At 34.5% G+C, this 22140-nt stretch overlaps 1 protein-coding gene across 1 annotated transcript in view; it reads right to left on the bottom strand.

Annotated features, from left to right (window-relative positions):
* The window catches only part of ADGRB3 (adhesion G protein-coupled receptor B3), a 461694-nt gene that overhangs the window by 211040 nt on the left and 228514 nt on the right, over positions 1-22140 (bottom strand). The window contains exons 10-11 of the mRNA XM_013130073.2: positions 17031-17099; positions 12288-12396 (exon numbers count right to left, since the gene is read on the bottom strand). Coding sequence (XP_012985527.1) covers positions 12288-12396; positions 17031-17099 — 178 coding nt within the window. The remainder of the gene's footprint in view (positions 1-12287; positions 12397-17030; positions 17100-22140) is intronic.

Here is a 22140-nt window from a genome sequence, read left to right as displayed (position 1 = left end):
TAATGGAGCATTTTCAAAAGGTGCTCAATGTCACCACTCAGCAAATGAGACTTTCAGTACATGTGCTGAGACAAGATTCTGGTTGCACTGCTTTCAGTAAGAAATTAATTGGACACAGAAGAATTTTTTTCCCTAAACTTACACCAACATTCATGTAAACCTTAAAAATAGAACTGATGAGAATTTGGCACAAGCAATATAAGAAGTAAAATCAGTTAAGTAAAGCAGCTAGTTTAATCATATAAATAGGAATAAGCAAACTTTATTATGCAACAGAGGTATGTAAGATTGGAAATCATATATAAAATAGGAGAAAAGCAGAACAGAAACATGCAAGTATGTTTAAATAAGTTATTACTAGGGCTTTTTAATAATGAACTACTATGTTTAGGTTATGCTTCTAGAATGTTTATATTATGCCTTTCTTCAGGTTTAGTTCTTTCTGCCACAGATTAAATTCCTGAGCCCAGATGATTAAATTGAAAACAAGGACACTTCATTGGAACAGCATCTTGGCCTTGCTTTTCTTACATTCCTGAGAAAACCGTAGCCACCATCTACAGAATAATTTTCAGCTTTAGCCCAAACCTCAATATTCGATAGACTTGATGTGAATGAAAAAAATCCTACCCATTTAGATACTTAGAATCATAGAATAGGGTTGGAAAGGACCTTCTAACAAATGAAACTATTTCAACGTAAAATATTAAGATGGCAATATAAACACTGTGTCTTAATGTTTTGTACCACCAAGAGGTTCAAATGCTGTGAAGAAACAAAACAATGTTTTGCCAATTTAGCCATTCTTAGCTTAGCTGTGATAACTGTCCACCACAGCTGGGAGGTAACCTAACTTTATTTAAACTGGTTTAATGGAAGGTTTGGCTTTATTCCAGGGAAGGACTAAATCTAAAAAAGAAAATCTAAACACCCCCCACCCCAAAACCCAAACAAAACAAACCCTCCCCTTCCTGCCCCGCAGACTGAACAATCCCATTTCATGCCCAGCTATGGCTAGGAAAGACTTTAAACATTGTTAACATCAGTTACAGTGCAGATTAATGTGAGAATAGAGACTGCTGAGTGACAGGTAAAAATCTGGATCCAGCAGCAGATGTTATCAAGAGAAATTATATCTATAGCAGAAAAAAAAAAGAAAAATTATAAAAAATGCACATGTGACTCATTAGACAGAGAATCCCTCAAACTAAAAAGCTCATGAACAAATATGCTGTTAGATAGTTGACAGATTAACAAAATTATGAACACAAGAAAATATTCTAACAAATGCCTACAAGAATGAAAAATGACTAAATTCCTACACAGTCACTTGCCTCTTTATTTTCTAACCTTTAAAAGAAAATCCCTAAATGTACTCTTCAAGTACATTTAAAAAACAAACATATATATTCAGCAAACTCCCTCTAATATCTTGTCAAATCAAATGATAAACAGGGTAAACATAAACACTTCAACCTTCTCTAAGCTTTGCTGTTGAATACCATTTCCAAGTAGATGAACTAGTGTCGTATTTGAATGTTTTACCCTATTGATGTGCAGTCTCATTTGAGTTTATAAGAGATTTGGATATCTATAATTTTAACTTCTGAAAATTATTTCTAAGTGCAACCATGAATGTAAAATAGACAATGTAGTATAAAATCACTGGCCATGTTTTGTAGTAGTGGAACTATTCATCCAAGGAACAGGTGTAAGCTCAATTTGCAAAGTTAAATGACAGTCATTTTGCAAAAAATTAACTTTTCTTTGTGCATTGTTGACTGTGAATGGAGACCATTATTTTTCATTGCCTAGATAGTGATGCCATTTTCAAAGCTAAATGAGCATTAAAAACTTTCATTCTATGGTTCTGCAATGAAGAATCTAAGATACTTAATGGCAAAATGAGACATTCCCTTTAATCTTTATGAACATATTGTACCCTCTTGAGGTAAAAATGAGAAAGGAGGGGATAAGCTTGCTGTATTTTTGATAAATGCTTCCCTCAGAAATGAGAGAAATCTTGTATGCACAGATGCAGCAGCTTGCCTGACTTCCAATCCCTGAAGATCCAATCATCCTGATTACTGTCCCACAGTTCCTTCCCCTTGGGCAGGCCAGTCTCTTTTCATTCCTCTGCTTTATTGGAGATGAGATTTTGGTGCCAATATAGGGAAGAAGTATGTTTCACCAAAGGGCACAATTTATACACATATAAATGGGTTTCCAATTATTTACCTTTGAGATCAGCTCACATTCCAGGTAAGCCACTCTACAACGAGACCAGAGACAGTAATTTCTGGACAACTTACTATAATAATATACTATTTTCCCATGGATGTACTTGAAATCTACCTCCTTTCAAGACACCTGAGTACTGAGTAATGGAAGACAGTGAGGCTGTAAGATTTTTATAACAATAAATTACCAGAAAATTGCATATAACTAGTGCTGCTAACTATTAACTAATGAAATTGGCACTAAAAGTATGTCCTGGGTTCAGCAGTAGCAGTCATTTTTCTCCTTCTTAGTAGTTGGTGCACTGCTCTGGTTTTGACTTTCAGCCTGGGAACAGCCCTGATAACACCGATGTTTTTAGTTGCTGCTCAGTAATATTTAATGTGACCAAGGAGTCTCATGCTCTGCCAGGGAGGAGGGGAAGCTGGGAGGAAGCAGAGACAGAACCTGACCCAAACTAAACAAAGAGGCATTCCATACCACAGCACGTCATGCCCAGTATATAAACTGGGGGCAGCTACGCAGAAGGGCTAGATCACTGCTCAGTCGGGCTGGGTATTGGTCAGTGGGTGGTGAGTGGTTGTATTCTCTTCCCTTGCCATTTCCCTTACCATTATTATTATTGGTGGTAGCAGTAGTGGTTTGTATTATACCTTAGTTACTGGACTGTTCTTACCTCAACCCATGGGAGTTACCTTCTTTCCATTCTCCTCCCCATCCCTCCTGGAGCTGGGGGGAGGGATGGGGGGAAGAGTGAGAGCAGCTGTGTGGTTCTGAGTTACTGGCTGGGGTTAAACCATGAGAAAGTGGAAGACCTTGTAAGTTAGGAAAAATTACCACAAAATAATAGTCATCAAATAACAGCATAAGCTTTGAACTATAGATTATATGAAAAGTCATTCATGTAATGAGATCTAATTTCTTTTCTGTAAGATCATTTCCCAAACTATATTCTTATTTTACAGAAAAAATCTACCTGTGGCTGACTGCATACCTCAATGTATGTGGAGAGTGTTTGTTAAAACAAAAAAAAGAAAAAGAACCACAACAATATCAAGCTATTTGGTACCGCTGATGGGCAATTTAAGCATTTGCTCTCCTTGCATCTGGTATCATTCAAGCGCTGCAGGCCATAGAGTTGTACCGAAGTTTTTGAGTGAGAAAGCATTTTTCTTAGCACTGCAAAGACTTAGAGGAGGAGGAGGGAAAAAAAATAATTTTTTTTTTCAGAGATTCTCTTGAAATTTTCCATTGGGGGAGAAGGATGGGAAGCTATATTCACCCGTAATAGAACAATCCTCTGATTTGTATCACAAACCTCAAAGATCCCCTATCTCAGCCTTGAGCCAGAGCAACAAATAGGGTCCTAAAACTCACAGCTGAAGTCAAAGATAAGCAAAACAAAAACCATGAAATGAATGAATTTATGGGTTTAGAAATCACAAGGTACAAAAGACACTTCATAACTTTCAGACCCTGTTCTTGATTTTAGCAAATCTTTGGGATGCTTTGAACTGATCTTACTGACATGGTTAGCTCTGTCACCATTGTATAACCTGACCTTAATAGAATTGCAGAGTATCTGTGGTCTATATACTCTCCAATTCTTCATATTAAAAAACAGGCGGAAACATAATTACTCAGAATTATATCTGCCTATGTTTACATGGCTTTGACATTTGATCTCAACAATATCTTATAGTTCCACTGCTAAAATAGTTATTTACCATAAAAATCTTTTTCTCTGCTATTAATAATCCACTAACACACAAAACTTGAAAAAAATACGAAATGCTTATCCAGTTTGTTATCTCATTATCATAGAATCATAGAACCAACTAGGTTGAAAAGACCTTTAAGATAATCAAGTCCAACCATTACCAAGTCCACCACTAAACTACACCACCAAATGCCTCCTCTACATGTTTGTTTTAATGCTTCCAGGAGCAGTAATTCAACCACTTCTCTGGGAAGCCTGTTTCAGTAACTGATCACCCTCTTGGTGAAGAATATTTTACTAATATCCAATCTAAATTTTCACTGGGCATCATGTAACTTCCAGGAAGCATCTGTTATGCTACTTGCAGGGTATACATTTTGAAAAAGGCAAATCTGTACTGCTATTTGGAAATAAAACCTACAGTCTTCACAGAATTGTCACAGAATGCTGATTTGTCTATTACTCTAACTAGATCTTTCTCTCACTTTTTTGCTTTATTTGATAGGAAATCAGTCTATTTCCACTGATTTTGCTAGTTTTTACCAGATGAAAGCATGTTTCCTTGGCTTTATTCCTATTTTAACTAATTTATATTTTGTGGATTTTTAATTTCATTCTGTGTAATTTTCTTTTATTTTCAGTGGTGAGTAACAAAACCCTGTAGAATTCATTAAAACTGATGGCGAACTTTGCTATTTACAGTACTTAGCCACACCATCTCTAACTGACCACCTCTAGCTGGTGTACCGCCAGATGCTGGCTGAACGTTCTTGTGGTGTCTGCCTTACAGGGACACAAAATCCCATAATGAGTCATCAGTCTGTGCAGAACTGCATCTTATCTGAGTGTGGCACTCTGGTGCCTCCCCTGTTTAAGGGATGGACTGTATTGTCTGGAATGTATTGACACTATACTTCACTGAATATGATTATTGCCTCTTGGGTGTGCATTTACTTCATTAATGCAAAGCTACCACCAATGACTCTTAATTTCTATCCTCTTAAGCCTCATTCTACTTGGAAATTGCTGGGAGTAACCTAAAGATACAGCTGTCAGAGGCAAAGGAGTAAATAAAATCAGATAATTAGTTTCTCAGGGCAACACTTCTGTTCACCTGTTAAAAAAGTGGCCTGTCATAAAACAGATGATCCCTTTAGAAAATATCAGCTTTTAATTGCTCATGTAAAAAGAGGTCTATAAACAGAGTAAATCAGTAAAGAGTTTAGAGATAGAAATTTAAGAATGATAAAAGAATCTAAGTTACATATATTTAAAATCTGTAAAAAGTTATTTCCAAGAATGGCTTCAGACACTGCTTTTTGTTTTAGGTGGTGGTGTTTGTCTTTTTTTAATTAGACTGAATCCTGGATGTCTGCATGTTTTATAGTTTCCACTTCATTAGAACCTTTTACTCCACTGTATCTTACTTAGTATAAAGCAGCTAAGGGAAACACCTTAGATTATTCCAGTTTCCTACATTTCCTACAGCATCCATTTAAAACACTGAATGGTTAATTTATTCAGCTTTACCATTAAGGTTAATTAATAAATAGAAAAAACTAACTGCTGAACTACTACTATTATTTAGAATATAGCAATAGAATTAAGTTAGATTTTTTTTAGCCACATTTTGAAGATCATTTACTAAAGATTCATATACACATTTTCTTTATATTAGTAATTCTTAATCTTAAGTAACTGAGATGCTTCCTCAGGATCACTGAGTATGCAGATTTAGAAAAAGAGAAAAAAATCTACCCTTTTATGCACTGTTCACAGCTAAGTTTTCAAGGAACAGGAATCATTTAATGAGCTTATTTGATATTGAGAAAGAAATATGAGCTCTCAAGCATTTACTTCAGACACAGTCAGGTGCTAGGATGAATGAGACCTTCAAAGTGTGCATGAAGATTTTCCTGTTTGATCAATGGAGAAAGCTTGAGTCTTCTGAAAGACAACCTATTGATCTGATCAAGGAAATGCTGAGGCTGCAAAGGAAAGTATACGAATATACAGTGAGCAGAAGTATAAAGGAGTATAAAACAATTCCAATTGACCTTTCTCTGTAGCTTTCCTATCTTTTTGTCTATTTTTCTCTGAAAACTGTCTTTTCTGGTAGCCTTTAGCTACAAGAAACTTATGTATTTTTTAGGGGAAATAAAGAATAGGAAAACAGGTTGGTGACACTGGCTGTGTATGAGTCTTGGGAGCTGAAGTGGATAATTTTTTGCAGAGTGAAGTAAGAAATGTGACAGATTTCCACTTTCATTTCAACTCACAGAATGCAAGTTTGGGGCAGGAAAGACTGGTGGGCTACATCTCAGTGTGAAACAGAGGATTAGGACCAGGAGCCAAAGTCGTAAGTGAAAAGGGAGAGAAGGCAGAACTTATTTACAGCTGCTCTGACTACCATACCTGCTATCCAATAACAAAGTATGACCAACTATGCAGCACAGTACAGTGAGAAAAACATTAATTATGCCTACCAGGACTGGTTTCTTACATGGGACTACCCCTTGAACCGTGCCTTGACATTGTTTGGGTAGGTGCCAGGAATTAAACAGTATGGGCAACTGTGGACAGTTCTCAAGCATGCACTTGGTCCTTTCTGATTCATGTTTATAGTCACATTCATAAAAGCTGATTCTAGCCTGAAAGATGATGGGCATTGACTGTTTCAGGCTGTTTTGAGAAGAAATTGGATATTAAGATAACAGAAAGTAGCAAAAGTCTATATAGCAAAATTATGTAATAAAATATAAAAAATGATTGTTAGCTAAATATTGGTTGTTATTCAAAAGCTATGTAGCAATTTGAAGAGACTACAAATACCCTGTGAACTGAAGGGGACTTGTGTCTTTATATCTATTAAGAATGTATTTGTTTTGCAAACTCATTTATTTTTTTTTCTTGATAAAATTTGTTCTTGACAAAGCAAACATAATAATTATTAAATAGGAATTACACATGAAGTTTGATGCACTACAAAAATGATTCCCATTCACCTTCTTAAAAATTACAAGTATAATAAGGCTGTCGACCTAAATTTTGCTTTGCAAAAACACAGTATTCTGGAATAATTTGAAGGAAACAGGAAAAAGATCTGAATGGCTGTTTTGGGCCATTCTATGGAATTCGGATTTTAATTTTTCTGACAGGCCCAATTTTCTTTCTATTGGGACAAAATGTTTAAAATTCACCAACTGAGTTTTTAATAACCACAAATATCCACTTCTAAATTCACAATACTGTGCTTTACCATTATGCAGCCTCAGAACAAGTAGTAATTTCATTGCAAATTAATTCTGAGTATATGTGTACATAGTTATTAAAATAGTTGTTTCCTGACTGAAAATGTTAAACATTTCCTTACACCTTTGGATAAATTAGTATCAATGCTGTGGGGTCTTTTTTAAATGACTTTTAAAATATATTTTTAAAAAAGACCCTTTCAAATATTAAAACAAATTTAGACTCTTTGTATATATTAGTCCAGTGCCATATTTATGATATATGAGTCAGAGGATCTTGAGTGCTGCATTTAAGATACACATGACTAACTCTGACAAAAAAAAGATAAGCAGACTAGGCAGACACTATTAGGATAATATAATAACAATATAATGTGGAGAAGTTTCTAGAGAGTATGAACAGGATCTACAGTTTACATGATCTACAAGTCTTACTTTTTTATATAATCATTTCAGTTATCAATCTGTTATTTTATATTTTTTTATCATGCAGCTCTGAATCTTTCTGTTTTCACAGGTTTTATTTACTCACAAGGTAAACCTCTTTGCTATAGATGGCATAAATCATTCAAGCCTAAGCTAGTCACTAGGAGGTTTTCATTGCCAGTAGAAAAACTTCCAGAACACAACCCATGCCCTTACTTTAGATGTCTGAGATGGTATGGATTGCTCTCGTGAGCAGTAGTTTCCCTTGAATATAAAGGAAGCTTAGTGTAACTTTGGCTAACTTTGTGATGCTTAAAGAAAGTGAAATGAATCACAACCATATAATCTCAATTGAAAAGGGCATTGCGAATGATGGCTACTGAAAAAAAAAAAAACTCCAAACATCCAGACAACAACAAAAAACCCAAAACAAAGTAAAAAAACCCCACTTCCCAAATCTTTACCTTCTTTAGGCTGCTTTTTTTGCACACTAATTCTGTTTTTCTCTGAGCTCTGCTCAAAAGCTACTATGGGATTTTACTGAATTCTCTTGGATTCATACATTACGTATGGTGTGAAATAGTCCCTCTTCATACTTCGTCGACACTGAATTTATCTGCCAGTAGATACTCTCTTTTCAGTTTGCTATACCTCCTGCGGATCTTCAGATTTTCCTCTCTTTGACTACTATAAGTAACTTAGTGATATCTGCATATTTTGGAACATCACTGATCTCTCAAACATCAGTACTCATTAACATTAACACAAAGTAGCTTTTCTAATGTTGAAAATTCTGTTTATTTTCTGTCACTTCTAAATAAAATCCATGAAAACACACTGCACTTCAAGATTATTTGATGTTCCTTCTAATACCTTCTAAGAGCTGTAAGCCTTATTTTTTGACAGAGAGAGACTCCATTTTTTTGGCTGCTGCTAATGAAATTTATTTCACAAGAGGGAAAATTTTCTTCTACGAAAAAATCCTAATTTGCCATAGAAATATGTGTCTCCTAGTTACTGCTCCCTTTATATTTCTTGATAGCAATTTAGCCACTTTCTAGTACGTTTCTTCAAAATTCTTAATAGTATACTGGTGATGTGACCCCCTAATCACCCAAAGCCCTTAGGTGGATCTGCTTAGGCTTTTAGCTCTCCAAAAAAGTTCACAAGGCTGTTAAAAGCCAAGATAAATTCTCTGATCTAAAATCAGTAACTCACCTTTTAAAACAGAAATCTGAAAGCAAGTAATTAACATAGAATGGTAATATGGTTTAAACGCTTTTCTCCCACTGCATGTTGTAACCTTGCAGGTGGGTCTGTGCTTTCAGCTAATTCAGGGACACTGTGTGGTAGCACAAGATGCTATTTCACACTATCCTTTTCGTGTACTCAGCAGGTCCTGAAGAGGAGAAGGAAGTGGAGAGGGAGAAGGAGGAAGAAGAAGAGAAGGAGCAGGATGAGGAAGGAGGCTTCCATCCCCTATGAGAGGCTTTTATTTCACCTAAACATTTCCTAGAGGAATATAATATAGAACTGAGCACACACAAAGAAAACAAATACCATCTGTCCCAGCCATGCAGTATCAATCAGAGCAAATTGTTGCTTTTACATTTGTTAATATTTTCATAGCATATTCTCAGTCCTTGTGAGAAGATCAAAGAGGACATGGGCTCCACGTTAATGGTAATGCATTTGATTTGATTGAGCTGCTTAAATGAACCCCAAAGCACAGATCATCTGGGTTTGTAACTGGTTTTGTAACTGGTTTCTGATATTTTGTTCAGAAGCAATGAAAAATTTGAGATAAAGGCCACCGCACTGAAAAGTTTAACAGTAGCATGGCAAATGTCCTTATGGAATTTCTTAACTACTTTCAGATGTATAATAATGTGGTATGGTCTAGCCTACCATACCATTAATGTAACTTTCATAACTTCCCATGTGTCATGAGCTGTGAATATGCAGTGGATGGTCACTGCAGTGTAGCTGTTGTGTAATAACTTGTTAAAACATAGCTACGTGCTTCTGTACCTTGAAAGAAGGATAAAATACAATACCATCTGTGAGGGATCTCAGGAGATTAGCATACCTGTCAAACATGATTAGATGTTTAAATTGTATATGAGCCACTATAGTGCCAATCAATTAGAAATGAACTTGTAAACTGAAATTAGTAGAAGGAAACAAAAACCTTAATATAGTGTGAAATTTGCTGAAGAACTGGATTTTTTTCTGATAAGAAGCAGTATTTCATCTTTAGTACAGAATCCTTTTTCACATATATCTGAACTGTGAAGTGACTTTAAAATGAAAAATACTACAAAAGGCATTTAAAATATCTGAAGGAATATTTTGTCAAATAGCTATGGAGTAAGTATTGGATAGCTCTATTTGAAGATTAATATATAAAACTTGGTCCTCCTTTATGCACATATCTTCTTCCTGAATGAAATGTGTTTGCTATTTTATTGCAAATAATAAAGTAAGACCACAGACATTCTTAAACACTTGTTGGTACAGCAGAATTAAAGTGAAGACAAGACAACAACCTCACAGCTCATTCCTCTCAGTTGAGATCAACATAAACATTCCCTGAGTTCTGAGTACCTAGTAAGTCAGACAGTTATGCCAGCCCCCCTGAGGATAACTACATTAAAACTGAATTATTCCAGATACATTCCTTCCTTGTTTACAAAAATAAGAAAATACTTCTTGCTGATAACAATCTTGAGTCCCCATCTCATCATTTCACCTGAGGGCAAGTATTCTGGTCAATGAGCTGCACAGCAGTGAAGCTGTCCTTTTTTGATGATTGACAAATAATGAGAGGATAAACACACCAGTATGTCAAATCACAGAGCTAGGTTGTCAGAATAAACCTATACATGAATTTTACTTTTCTCTGTTTCTTTCTATTCCTTTGACGGTTATATAGTTAAGAACAGATTTACTCCTGAGTGCCTAAAAATATCTTACATGTGGGAAGAGAAGGATAATAAAAAAGAGACTGTTAAAATTATGCAATTATCTAGATTAGCCAGAGCATAGCATAGTTTCTGGTTCAATCAGAAAGTCCTTGTTTTTAACTATTTGAAACCATGAATATGTAGAGACAAAGATTATTTGAATGTGTCTTCTTAAAACATTTTCCAGTGAATTTTTTTTTTCTCAGTTTTCCAGAGGACAAACAGATCAGAATGCAGTACAACATGGCAAGCAGCATGGGCTGTGTTCTTTAAATAATCTTATCTTTTTATTTTGTCATAAAACTGCCATAAAATAAACATTTCAACAAAGATAGTTTTCTTCATAAATTCATGCTGGGTCTAGCATAATGAAGGACTGACAACTTGGAAGAAGCTTTAAGTGTTGTTACAGCACAAACAGTAAACGAAAGAAATAATAAATCACTGGTTAAAAGCTGAAGATCCCCATGCTGTCTACTGAAAAGTTTTAAACATTTTAAGACCGCCAGAGTTGGTTTTGGTGAGTTCTTTGATATGTCTCCAATACAAGGCTATGACTTGCAAGGGCTCGTGTTTCCAGTCACTCTAAATATGAACCAGAGACCAATAATAAATATTTGTTATCACACAGCAAGTTAGACTTGCAATAGGAACAGCTGAAAAACTTCCCTTCTTTATTCTGCCAACTAATTTCTAAATAACTGTATTTTCTAACTAACTTTAATGACTTTCTGAAGAACTGATTGATATACACATACAGGAAGATGCTAACTGAAAATCCAAAAAAATGCATTGCAAACAGAAGCTTTGCTACCAGAAAAACATATCTTTTGAATTTGTCCATTTCATACAGCTACCTAATACTTTCCTGGCATCATGAAAATGCAGCTATAGAAAGTTAATTGAATAAAGAAGATAACAAGCAAAGATGAAATGCTGAGAAAATAGCTTTTCAAACTAACTTTTTTGGTTGAATTTTTAATAAAATGCTGCAATATTGCAGAAGCATTTATGGCTGTAATAACTGGAATTCAGTTGCGAAGCACTTTTTTATTTGATGTTTGTTATTATTTGATTATATTGTTGACAACTCTCCAGTGCCAAAAAAAAAAAAATGTTTGGAAACTGAATCTGAATAAAATTTTGAAATTGTCATACATAGAAAGAACTGATGTAAGGCTCTATAGTCTTAAATTATTCTGGAAACTAAATTTTTAATTATTATTTATCTGTCTACGCTGATTATATTACACTATAACATGAAAAAACTGTTCTTTGGGAGAACAGAATATTAAAAGAGATACTGTCAAAAAAAAAAAGATTTTTCAAGCTATTAAGTATATCATTATTATCTTAATTAACATGATTTTCTAAATTACCATTGAAATATTGTATATCCTGGAAATTCTTAAACATATACCAGTTCATATATTCTGGTATTTTCTGATTTTTCTTTGGAGTCCAAAACTTTAATTAGATCTTGAGATCCAATTAAAAAGAAGTTGAATGTGTAAGGCATACCAAATGTGTTAAACCAGAAGGGAGATAACCAAGCAACAGAGATAATCTGGAGGAAGAAGAGAGGCCATTCTTGATTGTGATCAAAGCAGCAACCTTATAGTACATACTTGCAATTTCTGATTTCAATAGGTCATAAATTTGATAGAAGAAATTCCTATTTCTTACCTACATTTCCAGTCATTAGGTATGAATTCTGAAAGTCCATCATTCCCATTCCAACAATGTGTATAAAATCTTCAATCACCTGCATTAACTCCACTGAACCCGGATAGATCTAACAAAGGAAGGTCAGACATGCCACTAAGTATAATATCAAAACCTTTACAGTAACAAGTTCAAATAAAGGCTAATGAAATGTGAAAAGAGTCAAACCACTCTTCCCATGTTTCAATATTGAACAGTTGCTTTCACTGTAAACCAACCATTTTGTGATTAGATCCTCATGTGAATAGATGCTGCTTCCCATATAACTACATGAAATCAGCTTTGCACTGAACTGTGGAACGTTTGCTGTAACTTATTTCATTTATCAAAAGAAAAGAAATTTACTGGACTTTATTTTCATTAAGGGTTAAAGCATTTTATATTCCACCATAATTCTAATTAAAATACCCTTCCTTCCCCTAGAAGATATCTTCAGTAACTTCAGAACTATTTACACAAAAATCTGAATGCAAATCTTACCATGGCTTCTTCAGCATGATAAAACTTTTCTGCTTTTGTAAATACTTAAATAATACAAATTTTTACTCATAATACTATTAACATTGCTGATATGGGGGCCTCTTTAGATCATCTAGTTCAATCCCCTGGTCAGAGCAAGATCAGCTCTAGCAGGTTCCCTGGGACCACATGCAGTTGCATTTTGAACATCTGCCAGAATGGAGACTCCTTGAGCCTGTTGCATTCAATCACTTTAACAGTGAAGTTTTTTTTTGTTTTGTTTTTTTTTTTGTATTTAAATGGAATTTGCTGTATTTTAGTTTTTCTCTCATGCTTCTTGTCCTGTCACTGAACACAACTGAGAAGAGTTTGGCTCAGTCTTTTTTACTCCCCATTCCCTCAGGAATTTTTAATATTGATAGGATCCCCACTGAGCTTTCTCTTTTCGAAGCAAAATAGTGTCAGCTCTTTCAGCCTCTCCTGGCATATCAGATGGTCCAATTCCCTAAGCAACTTTCTGGCTCTTTGCTGGGATCATTCCATTATGTCCATGTCTTGCACTGGGGAGCCCAGAACTTGGCACAGTAAAGTAAGATGAATCGCAGTTGCCTTTGCATTGCTAATTCAGCCTCTCAATATGATTTTCAAAATGGTAAGGACTAGCACATTTCCAAGAAATACAGTTTACCTGCAAAGCTGTAAGGTACTGTGATCACAAAAACATTAAAAACTTTTATGCTCAACAATAATGACACATCATCAAAACTGCATTAAATATCAAAATAATTATTAAAAAGCTAAAAAAACTGCTCATATACATAAAAAGTTCCCCACAGTTTTAGTTTTTATGGGTTGCTATGAACAGGACAATTTTCAGTAACACAGTATTTTGTGATAGAAAAAGAATGGATGACCTGTTCACAATGCATTTTTCTTTGTATCAGTGAGATGCCCAAATTTCACTTTATGAGCAACATTCAGCCCATTCTTTCCACTACCACAATCACAGACTCTAAAAAATGCCTATAAAGACTATAAATTCCAGCATGCTGCACTCCATCTTTATCTTGCTATATCTGTCTAGATCCATAGTGCCCATTTCAGGACAGAGAATTTCACAATGTGCTTTGTTTTCTGCATGGATCTTTTTATAAAAGGTTGGGCAGCAATACCATTTTTATGAAGAATTTGTTGTGACATTTATGACCCTAACAGGTTGTAAATGCTGCTTCAGGTGGAGGAGGCTTAACTTCATTTTCTTAATGATGAGTTACTGAGGTAGTAAGTGTGAGTTTTGCATCCATCTCATTCATAGCACACATACACATTATGTACTAAGTATACATTTCAGTAAATTTTTTTTTCACACTAGTTCTTATACATAAAATTTTATAGTTAATAACATCAGCAGAAACCATTGAACAGTCAGTGTTACAGAGGTACTCTTAATTTTTATATACTTGAAGTAGTAGTTAATCAGTAAGATGCCAGCAGAAGGTGATGAATATGCAGAATAGCTCCTGTGTTTTGAAACATCAGTATAAATTAAGGTATTGTAGACTTGAAGTGGTTTCCTGTGTGCAGTGCTTTACATCAGTACTTAACAAAAGGCAAGTATTAAAGTGAGTGCCTTTTACCTGAATGATATATTACCTGCAATTAATGGTATAAACTGCTAGCATTTAATCTAGGGAAAAAAAAAAAAGATATGCCGAGGCTTTGCAGCTGTATACTTGATAGAAAGTCAGCAATCTGCTTACAGCGCATAAGATTTTCTTTCCAGCAAAGAATCCAGAAAACGGGCTAAGTGATCTATGCTAACAGTAGTTGTGGAGTTCAAGAAAATCATACAAACTGACAAAAAACTGGTTAGACTGCCCCTTGGTTTGCGATGTTTAATTGCCAAAAAAGGAAAAATAAAGCCATCTGACTGGCTGAACCTTTACTCTTTACTGAATGAGTCGAGAGTGTTTGAAGTAGGTTGTATTCAAAGCACATATTACTTGTGCACATTTTTTTCAAGTTAAATTCCTACATTGATTTTGAAATAAAACCTAAAAAAGTCTTCACACAGGATTTAATAATTTCAAATAATATTGTTTCTGGCTTAAAATCCAAATCTGGTTAACCATAACTTTTCAGTGTTACACTCAAAATACAGGAGAAAATATTTTGTATAGGAAGCTTTTTGTGTTTGTTTTCTGGTTTTGTTGGGGGTTTTTGTTTGTTTGTTTTTGTTTGGCTTTTTTTGTTTGTTTGTTTTGGGGGTTGTTTTGTTTTTGTTTTCAACAGTGAAAGTAAAAAGGAATCTTGGGAATACTTAAAAATCTAGCTCACCCTTCCTAGCTGATATAAAGAGCTGCTTGCTTCAACAGATTCTTAGAGTCTGCTTGTGTAACTGCTAATGAACAGTAACAAGACCAGTGGTATGACTTCTGTGGGAGACACAGATGAGGAGTCTAAGATTTAGTGAATTCCCCACCTTTGTCAGCAGGCAGCTAGTCCTACATTCAGCTCATTTTGGTGCTTGCTTGTATTCCTGCTTGCCTATCAGTCTTGTACTCTGGTCTGTGAGACAATGAATTACCAGGCAGAGAGAAGGAGATACAGAAAAGCAGACATAACTTTTCTGCTTTCCCTTTTTTCAACACCACTTCTACCAGCAGCCATGCGGGAAAGGAACTGGAGATTTGTTGTTCCCTTTCTTACCTCCACATTCTCATAACTACTTCTTAGGTGCTGTCATCATCTGATCTTTGTGGATAGTGGACATGGCATGAGTAAGGGTGGAGGTAGGAGAAGACAAGGCTGATAACATAAGGAGCAGTACCCTGTTTGTTCATTAATGGGCTGAAATAACTGTTTAATGTCGGTTAATATCTTGGTGCCATTTATGGAAACTGCCCACATGCATGTGATTTTGCTGCTTCCATCCACCATCACTAAGGAAAATGACATACTTTGTCTGTTTTTGTAGCTGGTTCTTACACACAGGAACAGAAAAACAACAAAAGAAAAATGTGATTCCTGGCTAAAATACGTGTCAGCTGCGGCATCAGATGTCCACTGCAAGGTTTGAATGAATGGTGAAAAGTCGTGATCTTCCCTTTCCTAGTCATGCTATAAAGATGAACTTACAAAACTGAATAGTTTCAAAGGCCTTTAAACACATAGTGATTTATTAAGAACCCCGTTAAAAGTGAAGAAATTTCAAGTATCTGTTTAATACAGTGGCAATGACCTTACAAGGGCAGACCAAAGATCTATGTAAGCTGTTTTCTTGCCTTTGACAGTGGCAAATTGGTAGATGTCTAAGGAATAGTATATAGGGGAAGGCTCATAAAGATACTTCTTTTGGAATTCTTGTCAAGTCTTTCGCACTTTTGTGCCAAAGAAAACCCAAAACAACCTACCGAATATTTTGCTTTCTTTAATCATTCTTCATATAGAAGTATTTCCTTCCCTCTGACTACCTCTATATTTTTTAGTCTGTACATAATCATCTGTTCATTGTCATTGTTATTTGTATCTGAATAACTCTGATAGTTCTATGGTCATGTTCATGAACAAAAATATTAACATTACGCTATAACGTTCTTGGTATAAACACGTAGGAAATATTTTTATCCAAGCAGAAAAAGAAAAACAAACTAATTTGAATTTTAAACTTCTGTATTTTAAATTAATTATTTTTGTTAGATTATACTATTTTATAAAGTGTTATCATCTTCTTTAACTTTATACTGAAATTTGTCCATCTTAAGAATCACAACTGTTCTCCTAAATACAAGCTTCTAAAAAAGGTCTATTTAAATTTCTGTAAGTTCTTTAGTGGTGTTGTATGAGTTCTTTTAGGTGAGTTCTTATATATTCTGTTTAATAAAAGAATAATTGCAGCTGGGCCTTCACAGCATTTTACAGCTTTTGTATGTACTTCATTATACCAAAAGGAAAGACATAATGAATAGTCCCATAGAATACAATGAAAATCTGTTCATCAAGGAATTAGCTAATGGATCCTGGAATTGCTCCTTTTATGGAAAGGATTATTTATTCCCAAAATATTGTCTCAGTTAGGATTTCCTTTCTCCTACAGCTGGGTGTATGTTTAACTTGACTTTTAAAACCATACATTTCATTTTGTCGTCATTTCCTGAAATAATGTGTAGCTTCTCTTACAGTGAATGTCATAATATGCAGTTTCCAATTTTTTTAAATTGATGAGTTAGAAAATGAAAATCTTACCTGTTGTGCATCTTCCCATTTCTCTTTGTTTTCTTCATCTAAGAGGTTACTAATGATTTGAAAGAAGTTCTGAAAAATCAATTAAATAAAAGACAAAGTAAAATGATACTCAATGACATAAGCAGTCATATCCCTAAAATGACATTAAGAAAGTTACCCTTTTTCTGTTATAGATGCAATTCTGCAGCCTATTTGCTGTCAGTGGAAGATATAACAAAATATATCAGACCAATACAATGGCACAAATATTTTACAATTAAGGGTTTATTTTTGGCTATATAAATGGGTTTCATAGTACTGCTTTGCATAAAACAAGAACTGTTTTAAACTTGCTAAACTTCAAAATGTCACAGTGTTCTATTTAGAATTTGCTCTTATTCCAGAAACTAGACAACTATATTTTGCAAATAATGTATGCTTAGAAAACATCAGGCTCAGGGTCAGTAGTTTATATTCTAAACACAATTATGATCCCTAATGACAATAAATAGAGCATACAATGGTATTTCATTGGTAAAAGCCATATGAAACCAAGTGCACCTTACTTTTAAAAAGCTACATCTGCCTCTTTTTTAGCAATTTCAAAAGAAAGGGAATAAATAATTTCATTGTTTTTTTTACCTTAAACTGTTATTTTTTTTTTTATTTGATTCTCCTATTCATTTACTATAAGGAAATAAAACAAACAGAAACAAAGAAAAACCCAAATACAGAAAAAAGCCCTCATGGGATTTAGCTTTTAAATCACACATTTTAACAATAATTTTCTTCCAACTGTTTCTGGAGAACTTTCCTTTCTAATTTTGTCAGCACTCTCTACCAATTGGTATTCTCAACTTCTTCATCTTTAAAATATAAGAATTTATGCAGTCTGTTCTTCTCAGGTCCAGATCATTTTTTTTGTACAGAATGTCAATTTTATCTACACCCTGCCAATTACAATTTATCTGTTCCTTCATAAAAGATACATGTAGTTTCCACTGACCTTAGCTGAAAAGTGCAATTAAGATCCTTGCAACCTCTAAAAAATCTGTAAATCGAATACGAATGACTGGATCCTACTGGAACTCAGATTAATGGTCATTCTTTCACCTGCCCTTACTTTTTAGACATTTGGGGGGGGGGGGGGGGGGGGGAATAAATAGGGCTTAAATAAGGTTTAAGTGAAAAGTAACTTTAATTCACTATTAATGAAAGTACAAAGCATTCTACTGCACAGCGACTGAAATGAGAGTCAAAATAACTTCCAGACATAGAGAACTATGGATACTGTGGCTATGCATGCAAAAATGTTAATTTCAAATTATGAAATATCACAGACATTCTACGTGTCTCACAACCATATAAGTAAAATATTGTAGGATACAAAATTAAGCAAAATTTACGACAACTATATTTTACAGGAAAACTATTTTTACAAAGACCCCTTTTTTTTTTCAGTTTAATCTAGTCCTAACAGTAACTCCCTGACAAGTGGGAGGACACATCTTTGCCTCATCATTTGGAAATTATGCTAACCATAAAACTGACACAGATAAAAACTGATGCAACTTTTTAAATTCAATATAGAAGCGACTGACACCTTGGTGAGTATGGGCAAAATAATCTTGTACATTAATAAGGGCACAATTCTTCTCTCACTGAAGTCAAGAGCAAAATATCCATAAGCTTTAGTAACACGAAATTCCATGAAAAGAAAGGAAATGGCTCAGCAAGCTCCTGTGAAAATAATGAGTATGCACAGGGGGAAGATGACTGGGATTAATGACAGGACATAAAAGAAAAATACTATCATTGTTTGATCCAACTTGCAGTGACACAAAAGGGAAATTTCCAGTCAAGCTGAAGATAATAATTGAAAAATGTAGCTATGTATTGCATATACTCCAAGAATATCTTTACTGTTTTCCAGGTATTTGGTAGAAAAATAAAGCATAATGAAAAGAGTTATGTTTGGTATTCATTATAAAGGATTTGCCAGTTTAACCAGGTTGGCAAATGATAATTGTGTAAATGGAACTTCAGCTAGGAAAGATGTACAGCTTTTTTGGTCCATCAAGTAAAATAAACTATACTGGCCAAACTGATTTCATGGCACTATAACCACATCTACTCTAGGATGTTATGATTTTGGTGAAGAGTCGGCCTGAGGGGGATTTTGCGTAAGGAAAACACTTTTGGAAACATGTCAATTTTGTGCTTTTCCAGTGTAGTACTGTGGAGATCCAGTGGACTGAAATCTTAGCTAACTTTAATTTGTTAGGGTGTCAGCAGCAGCCTTGTGTAGCAGAATGGAGCTGGAAGTGGAAAAATTTATCATATTAAGGAGCTAGTTTTGCACTACATTTCAGCCACTGATTTCCCTGCAGAAACCGTTTAAGCTTTAATTGCGAAAGTATTCATGTCTGTGTAATGAGATATATCTGAGAGTAGCCTAGATTCACTGAAATACACTCAGGAGTTATAAACGCTTCTTGCAGATTATAAATTATATGGTTTTGCTAATAATGTGTTCATTAAATTTTATGTTCATCATAGTTATATGAAAATATTAAAATAATCAATAAACAGAAATATATGTGAAAAAGCTTATAAATAATCCTAGACCCAAGTACAAATAAGAGATAAGCAGTATCTTATTTAATATATACTTTGTACTTGCCTATAAACAACAAATGATGTATATAGACACAGTGACAAGAACATCTTGTTTCTTGAGATACTCTTTTTTTCTCTTTCTAACTCTGCTTGATATCATATTTATGGTAGCTGTGGAGGCTGAGATTGTCCAGTCAGCAATACCACTGCTTTGTGATTAAACAAAGACAACTAAATGGCTTTGCTGCTTCAATAATGAACAGATATGGGATGCATGCCAAAAATGTGACAGGATAATAGGGGTTAAAAAGTCTTTCACCTATTTTGACTATCCTCTTGTTCATTGTATTAATGCTGTAAGAAACAACATTGCCTTTTGGTAAAATTATTGATAGGATGAAGGCTAAACTTTAGAATCATTATGGATGTGATCTGGTGGTATTACTGCAGTAAACACTGGACCTGTGTGTAGAATCAAACTCCTTCCTCTCAAGGCAGGGCTTACGTATTACTGAACTGGCCACTGCAGAAAATGTGACAGGCTGAGACAAATTTTAAAGTGGTTTATTTTTTTTCCCAGGCCTTTTTGAGGATAATGGCAATTACAGTCAGGAACAGACAATTATGTTTTCTTAATTTAATTTCCTTCCTTTCAATCTCTTTTTCCAGCAATACAGTGGCTGCAGTTCTCTGCTCCAGTACAAATTCTTTGACCCTCTCTGCTGCATAAAGCTGTCATAAATCCCTTTATACAGCTAGAGAAGAATTCCTTGCTACAAGGAATTAATAGATAGCCTTAAGTCACCTCCACTTTTGGACTTCAGCATAGGGAGTGTGTGGGGAGGGAAGTGGGAAGTTGCGGGGAAGAAAGCACTGCACAATCCTGTTAATCCCTGACTGGCAGCAATGGTCCCTGTGGCTAATATAGATGGGATTATACCACTTTAACTTCTTTGGGAGAAACCTTGTCACCTGTTGGTCGCTGGATCGGTTACTTTGCCATTCTCACCTGAAAGGTAGTTCTTTTCCTGCCATCCTGCCCTTAGAAGCTACTTCAAGCACTCTTAGACCAGCTCTGGAAAGTGTTCTGAAATGTTATTTATATTATGCTTATATAAAACTTTAATTATCTTCCAGGTAGAATTTTTCTTACACAAGTAATATTAAATTGGCCATCTTGTAGCCTTAGTGTACCTGCAGGGTATTTTGAAATAATTCTCATATTAAGAGAAAGATCCTGCTTGTAGAATAATTTCATGGCTTTTGTTTTCTGTTATTTCCGCTGTATCTGTTATTTCTGCTATATGTCTGTTATTTTTGCTATTCTGTTATTTCTGCTATATCCTGATGCAGGATAATTCCCCTGTTTAACTGCCTCATACACAGCCTGACACTGTATATGCAATGTATACATAAATATTGTTGCAAAAAAAAAAAAAAGGTTAAAATATGCAAAAAGAAAAATGGTCATATAATGAATAACTTGGCACTAGACAACCATACTTTAGAAGCTTTGTTTTGCTCTTAGTATCTGTCTGCCTAAATAAGTGGCATTTTCTATGCAGCACATCAGGCAGTGGCATCTTTGTTTTGAGTAATTAGCCTGAAATTTTCAAAATTGATCTCACTTTTCTAGCCATTCTTTTTCTTATGGAGTCTCTGAATCACATCTCTGGTACTATTCATGAAAATTCACACTAGCTATAAGACAGAGATTATAGACAGTTGAAGGACTATCCAGATGGATGGAATGTATAAGAAATAGACATACACACTTTATCGGTTTTAGTGAAAGTGGAAGAGTTGTTTTTGTATGGACCTTAAAAAATACTAATACCCTTAACTCCTAAGATACTGTACTAACATCACACAAAATAATAAATTACTGCTTTCAGGGATTTTAAACCTCATTCATGCTTTTCTAATAATTTATTTTAAAGAAAGAAATAACACAAGAAATTCTACCCTTTATCTAGTGCAAAAATTTGAGTGGAATTAAAACGCCACACGGAGTCTCTTCAGAAAGCATAATATTGGTATTTTTGTGCAAATTAATTTAATTTTCACTTTTTTGTCACTTAATTTGACGATAGTCTAGAAAACATGAAAATATGTGATAGTGGAAATAAAAATTAAATATGAACCTCCAGAATATGGTAGCATATGATATACATTTAAATATGGGAAAATTTGGCCTTCTCAGGAATTGACAGTAAAATTTGAACTGATATTACTGAGCCAGGATTTCATTTTATCTCAACAGAAGTCAGTAGCAGGAACATTGCTTAATATATCCACTGTACAAAACATATGCTTAATTCTAATGTCACTTACTTTCCTGAACATTATGGATTGGTTTTAAGATTTTACCTTAGCTTGCAGTTTGTAAATATTTTTTTGTTTGTTTGCATTTTTTTGTTATTTCTTTGCCTTTTTTTCCATCTGGGATTTAAAAGCTTTTTATATTTAGGTATCCAAACATGAAATACAGTTATTTCTTTGGTTTGGGAAA

This window comes from Melopsittacus undulatus, chromosome 3, assembly GCF_012275295.1.
Source record: "Melopsittacus undulatus isolate bMelUnd1 chromosome 3, bMelUnd1.mat.Z, whole genome shotgun sequence".
NCBI classification, from domain to species: Eukaryota; Metazoa; Chordata; class Aves; order Psittaciformes; family Psittaculidae; genus Melopsittacus; species Melopsittacus undulatus.
The sequence above is the reverse complement of the archived record's forward strand: the minus strand, read 5'-3'. Positions and strand labels throughout refer to the sequence as shown.